This window comes from Pinus tabuliformis, chromosome 2_1, assembly GCF_031772625.1.
Source record: "Pinus tabuliformis cultivar Carrire ecotype Pingquan chromosome 2_1, CPIR1, whole genome shotgun sequence".
NCBI lineage: Eukaryota > Viridiplantae > Streptophyta > Pinopsida > Pinales > Pinaceae > Pinus > Pinus tabuliformis.
In genome coordinates this window covers 991,280,285-991,287,418 of record NC_142299.1, presented here as the reverse complement: position 1 = coordinate 991,287,418, position 7,134 = coordinate 991,280,285, and the positions used below count along the sequence as shown (strand labels likewise).

Here is a 7,134-nt window from a genome sequence, read left to right as displayed (position 1 = left end):
TTATTATTTATTTGCATTTATTTATTTTTATCTGCATTAAATTCATAACATTACCCCTTTCTTCAAAGAGATTTGTCCTCAAAGCTTAATTGTTGAATTTTTTTTTTCACTTGCCCACATCATTTAGGCATGTATTTTTGTCGGTAGTACTATCTTGAAATTGAGTTTATCTGTTTTCATTCAGTTTTTTTTTGTCACTTTATATGTACTCTCCATTTTATATATATTTTTAGAATTTTTTTGTATTAATCAAATTAGTTAATTATATAATTAATTTTTTTTATTTAAAAGCAACTTTATAAAAAAAATATAAAGTAGCTTTATATTTTTTTATAAATTATATTTAATAATTTTATAAAGCAACTTTAATTATTAATTTTTTCTTATATATTTATGAACACATGGATTCGTACGATCGTGTCCATTTGACAAATGCATTTGGCATGGTTCGACTGCTCCATTTGAATTTTAGATCTTGAATTGTTTGAATCCAACAGTTATACCAGAATCATCACCATTGAAATATGATTTTGTGACCGCAACATCTTTAGGGGCTATCACAACAAATTCCCCATCACTGTAAACTACGGTTGACAACTCTAGTAGAGTGGATGAGGGCAGCCTAAAGCGCCACAAATCCAATTCCACATCATCATTCAATATCTTGGATCTTTCTTCAGTGTATCCAATAACAACCTTAATTACCCCTGGAACTATTTCTATAATTTCAACCCTCGCCTCCTGTAACACCAATGCCCCAACAACATTCACAACAAACCTGAAACGCTCACCATTATCCTCAACTGCAACACGCACCTCTAAGTTGAAGGGAAACTCCAGGACTTTGTAAAACACATGGGGAAGACGCCTCAACTTATTTTGATCCAGCGATGACGAAATCTTAGTAGTAGCAAGGCTAAAAATTATCTCATTTTTCCAGGTAATATTTCTCTTAGGAGTTGGGTTAGTGTCCATTGTTGAATCTTTTGGCATTCAAAGCAAAAAGGTTCTACGAAGCTTCCTAGTAAGTAGACAAGTTGAAATTTTGATTAATATTTTTGTAAGTACATGTATGTCATCTCGTGCAGAAGCTCTTAAGCCCTACTTCAAAAACATTGTGCGTTATTTTGGAATCCTTGTTTAGACAAAATGCCATATAAGCAACAAAAACTTGGTACGTGTAGTTTGGAGATTTATGTGCCTTAGAAAAGAACTTATGGGCTACTTCAACTCCTTCAGTCCTTCTTATGAATCGAAGTAACTGAATATAACCTAAAGTTATTGCAGTACTACTATTTCTCATATATTTTCTTAAAGCCCTAAATTTCTCCACGACACTTTTCCAGTTCAGCATACGCATATCGTAACACTTTCGAATCTGGAAAAGCTTTCAAAGCTCTCTGAAAATTTTTACTAGCAGAATCCATTGATCCATTTCATGCATGCCATGTTGCATAGTCATACCAAATATCTGGATAGTGATACAAATACATAAGGCACTGCTCATATGTGAACGTAACTCGTTTGCTTGAAGATGCAATATCTATCCTTTGAGGATCCCCTTTTTCAAAAACAAGCAATCTCCTCCATGCACTGCACTACTCCTCCTCTTTAAGAGAGCCTGTAGGAGGCACAACTAGCTTGTTGCCATCAATTTCCTCACAATTTCTTGTGCTCCCTATAGACAACTCTTGCACTAATGCACTACAGGTGATAAATAACGAGAATACCCATTGCTTTTAACTTTTCTGAGTGATTGGTAAGGATATTGTGGGGTCGGTGAGTTTGCTTCACCTGTAGAAGAGGTTGATTCACAAGCTTCAATTTTTTTCATATTTTTTTTCATAATAGTTGCAGCAATGACCTGCTTTTGGAATTTTAGACCCAAGGATGGAAGTTTTAGTAGTTTTATCAGAATTAACTTCCACAACCAAGTAAATTTATTCAGTATGTATATGACAATTTCTTTATCTATTAGGTCCAAAATTTTCTAAACTCCACTTGCCAAAGTAAGGGTTTTTTCCTTGCAATCATTGTACTGTAAAAGATTCTTATTCAACCTAGGTGATGAAGAATTATCAGAATTCCACTTGTTCAATGCATTAGAACTTTCGTTTTGAGAAAGCAATGCTTCAAGATTTGAAACTAGATGGTTATGTAGTTTAGCCGATGCATGTTCTTGATTGGAAATTGTACACATTTTTAGCTCTCGCAGAAGAGTCATCTCACACTTCATATTTTCAGATCTAGACTCATCTATGTCACCTGAGGAGTTCCTAAATCAACATATTCAACATCATTTCCTTGGTCAGAACATTCTTTAATGTTAGTTTTCTTTCACGTCAATGTCAACTTCCATTGTAGGTGTTGAATCTGGTGTTTTGAAAGCCTTTAATGATTCTACAAATGATTGTTTTATTTGTTGTATTTGCTATAATGCTTCTCCAATTTCATTTAACAGTTTAGATTTATGATATTCACTTAATTCCATGATTTCAAGACCTAACTTAATGACAGATTATGTAGCGGATAACATCCAAAGGATCAGATAGCTCTGATACCACTGAAGTGACAAAACTTATAGTTGTTGTACTTTTAAAATGTAAATACACAATGTATTGTATTAATATTTGTATTAATATTTGTATTAATAAGATGAATGTACAAGAATGCTTGAATGATACAATGAGGGCCTGCTTATATACCTAGGAAGGTGCCCTTTCATGACTAGACATTTCTTTTTCAGCATGCCTTTCCATTTTACCTAATGGCTATTTAAAATATAACTACAATTTTTTATTATTGAATTTTATCTGCATTATATTCATAACATATTCTCATTGAAAGTCACTTGTTGATAAGCAAAATAGAGATACATAAATAAATAGTCCAAAAAGGATAATATAATGATACACATAAAATTGTATACATCTATATATAGTACATTAAAGGATGAGTCACATTATATCATTAGTTACATTACAACTATCAACATATTATTGTAAGGAAAGTCTCTCTTCCAAGTTTCCTCATTGCCATGTATCTCTAACATAGGAAAGATAAACCTAGAAATTGGATAAGTGATTTGAAGTTCTCTATCATGTAGTGTAAAAATTTAAAAGTTCCTTAATACAACACCCTTCCACAAGAACAACAACACAAAAAGCAGTGGAGATTCTGTTACAATTTAATCCTATAAAACCTAGGGCATCCTTCAACACCCATCCATCCTTTGAACCACACACATTTCCCTCCAAATAATAAATATAATAATCCTTTCTTTAGTGAATAGAATTCAATAGTGAATATGAAATAGTTCAACCTAGCTTTCATCACCAAGCTATGGTCAAGTATCACCAATTCTAACAATTCATAGTCTTTTAAATGTAATGTCCTCTTTTAACCTCTCTTTCCATCCTTTCAATATCTTACACCCATGCCTTTTATTGAGCATGTATGGAAACTTGTTAATTTTACGATAGCAATGGTATGTTCTATGCTTAGAGCAATTTAACTTCAATTTTCTTTATTATCCGAATATCATATCTAGTAAGCAATCACATCAACATGATAGTAAAATTCAGATAAAACATAAACAATAACAATAGAAGACAAGCCAACACAAGAGGAAAATATGGCACCAGCCAGGGACAAACCCCAATGTGCGGAACCCTTGATCAATTCTTCTTATAATTCTTCAAAAGTTCAACGCAGAGAGAGAGAGAGTACAATTTACAATATTCACTTGCCCAAACTGATCAGTCAAAACAACAAAAACAGAAAGCCCTAACCAGAAAGTCAATGTTGATTAACAGGGTTGAAATTGACCTCCAAGACAGCTTGGTCAACCTTTGTCAAGTCGGCCTCCAACAACAAGATAATGCAACCCAAAACAATCCAAAAATAACCAGTCAATTCTGGTCAAAAAAAGTCAACGCAACAACCTGAATTAGGGCAATCAATGCTGGTCAATGCGGGGGTCAAACTGCCTTGGTTTTTGTGCCCAAAACAGCAGCCTGCCCAAACAGAAGTCTCCCTCACAAAACCGAAGTCAAACATGGTCAACGCTGGTAAAAGTCAGCCTCTTGACATTTCAGTCTCTTGAAATTTCGACCTTCTGAAATTTCAGGGAAATCTGGTCAACGCAACAGCTAGCAAAGACAGTGTTCCTTTCACACGTGTGGAGAGAGAGAGGCCCAGAAACTCGTACCCAATCAAAATGAGAGAGAGAAAGATGAATGAGATGAGATGCCAAAATTAGGAGGAGGCACCTTGTATTTATATGCAACGTTGAAGGATGGAGGAGGCTAATTTGATGGTTGGCCGACCTTGACAATTTGTCCATAATCAAAATAACTTCTTAACTTCATTTGTACATGTCAGAATTAGATGATCTTAGATCAATCCTACACCTCTCAAAAAGAGGAATCCAAGAAAAATATCAGTTGCCTCATAAGAGTTGTCTAAAGTGATGTTTGGCCCTAGTTGCCAAATTTAACACTCCCTCTCAAGTAAGGTGAACATCACCTGCCAAACTGTCTGACAATCTACACCATCCCTGTCACTGCACTGCACTGCTCTGTTGAACCATGAAAAAAGAAGAAATGATCGAGAATGTATCATACCATTCTCCACTGACCCGAAGTCAGTCTCCAACAACAGAGAGTGTGTCATACCACTCTTAACTGACTAGTAGTTAGTTTCCATTGATCCCAGATCAACATCAACATCCTACCATAGGGAGTACAGTAGTACACGATGCGTCCATCCGTAGTACTATGGTCCCTATCCTCATTTCCCTATTCATTGGCTAGATGAGACGTACTTCCCATGAGTCTCAGACTACATGGGTAGGATGTGCCGACAGGAGAAGGTGAACCATTCATCCTGCTCATATGCCATAGGGGAGGGTGAACCACTTAGCCTATGCATATGCCACCATGGGGTATCACAGGGGAAGGTGAACCATTCACCCTATACATAGCGCACCACTAGGAGAGGGTGAGTCACCCTATGGTCGCTCATCGCTACAAGAACTACCCCAAGCCCCCAGGAGCTCCCAAAGCTCACTATCCATCTCATACGGGACCCTCATAAGAGGGCCTCTCAATGACTCCAAATCGTTCACAGAAGGTTAAGAATATTACATTCTCGAGGGACTTCATAAGAATATCAGTGACCTACTCATCGATCCCAATATGATGGAGCCTTAATGCTCCCTGTTGTACCATATCTCGAATAAAGTGGTACTTGATATCAATATGCTTAGAGTGATCATGAAAACGAGATTCTCAGAAAGACAAATCCCACCCTGGTTGTCATAGAAGATCATGGTGGTATCCAGCACATGTCCAAACAACTCACTAAAGAGCTTCCTCAACCAGATAACTTCACAGGAGGCAAAATTAGTAGCAATGTATTCAGCCTCAACGATGCTTAAAGCAACCGACTTCTAAGTCCTGCTCATCCATGATATTGAAGCAGAATCTAGAGAGAAGAAACATCCTGATGTGCTTTTGCGATCCACCACACTGCCAACCCAGTCTGCATCAGAGTAACCATGGAGCCTCACATTCCTGGCAATGTATCTCAGTTCATAAGTGTTTGTGCCTCGAAGATATCTCAAAAGATTCTTGGCAGCAATCCAATGTATATGATGAGGTTTGACCATAAATTGACTCAATGTGTTCATTACAAAACATATGTCTGGACGGGAGTTCACCAAGAACATTAGGGCCTCTATGAGTTGCCAATACTCATAACGATTTCCCAAATCGGGCCCAACAACATTTCTGAATAACTTCTTGAAGTTAAGTTCCATCAAAGTAGTCATAGACTTGCAGTCCACCATCCCAAATCTTTCAAGTAGCTTCACAACATATTTTCCTTGAGAAAGGAAAATCTCCCCTAGCTTTTGTGAGACCTTCAACCCTAGGAAGTAATGCATCAATCCTAGGTCCTTCATATCAAATTCAGAAGTCAAATCTCTCTTACATTAATGAAGAAGAGGGTCTGCACCTGTCAAAAAGAGATCGTCCACATAGAGTACCAAGATGAGAGGTCTATCATTCTTAACCTTAAAGTAAAGGTTCGGATCAACTTCACTTCTTGTAAATCTCAACTTCATCGGATAGTTATTGATCCTCTCATACCAAGCCTAGGGTGCTTCCTTCAACCCACAGAGGGATTTATTCAACTTGCATACATGTGTCTGGTGATATTGAACTTCAAACCCCTCAGGTTGTTCCACATAGACTTCCTCCTTAAGTGAACCATGCAAGAAGGCAATCTTGACATCCATCTGGTGTAGATTCCATCCTTGCGAGGCAGCAAGGGCTATAATCGAACGAATGGTGGTGTAGCGAGCAACGGGTGCAAATATCTCATCATAATATACACCTTCCTTTTGGGAGAAGCCTCGAGCAACAAATTTGGCCTTGAACTTCTCAGCACTTCCATTGGCACCATGCTTGATCTTGTAGAGCCATTTGGAGGTGACAACAGATTTGTCTTGGGGTCTAGGGGCCACATCCTAGACATCATTCTTCATAATTAACTCGTACTCTTCGTTCATAGCATCCTTCCATACTTGTTGCTCCACAACTTCTTCGAATGAGCAAGGTTCAGACTGAATAATGGTGCTCATAGTAGTTAAGTACCCTTGGTACCTATTAGGCTTCTTTCTTTCATGAAATCTCCCCCTCAGTGCAACATGTCTCTCGACATCTTCGAGATTTTCCCTCATCCATGAGGGTCTCCTTTTGGAGGAGGAGGGCATATGGGGAGGAAGATCAATGGGATCCATCGATTCTTCAACATCAGGCATCGGCTCATTCTGCGAATCTCCTTGATTTCCTGCATGTGCTTCTTTGTCCTTCCTTGGAATAGGAAGGTCACTGATCTTCCTTAGGGTCGCATCCTCATCGAAGGTGACATCATGACTCAACTCTACCTCTCTTTGACCAAGCACATAGATTCTATATGCCTTAGAAGTTTCATTGTAGCCCACAAAAATTCCTTTCTTCCCAGATGCCTCCAATTTACTTCTCTTTTCTTTCGGCACATAAAAGTATACGAGACTACCAAAAATTCTAAAATGAGAAACATCAGGTTTCTTACCAGTGAAAACTTCCT

General features: G+C 37.5%; 1 protein-coding gene across 1 annotated transcript; it reads right to left on the bottom strand.

Annotated features, from left to right (window-relative positions):
- Nucleotides 1-468: 468 nt before the first annotated feature.
- LOC149203965 (uncharacterized) lies at nucleotides 469-975 on the bottom strand. The gene has a single exon (XM_089402038.1). It carries the CDS (start codon nucleotides 973-975, stop codon nucleotides 469-471), a length of 507 nt encoding a protein of 168 aa, XP_089258164.1.
- Between the last annotated feature and the right edge of the window lie 6,159 nt (nucleotides 976-7,134).

What these genes read in the sequence shown, in the direction of transcription:
- LOC149203965 (XM_089402038.1), bottom strand. Translation starts at nt 975, where the DNA reads ATGGACACTAACCCAACTCCTAAGAGAAATATTACCTGGAAAAATGAG.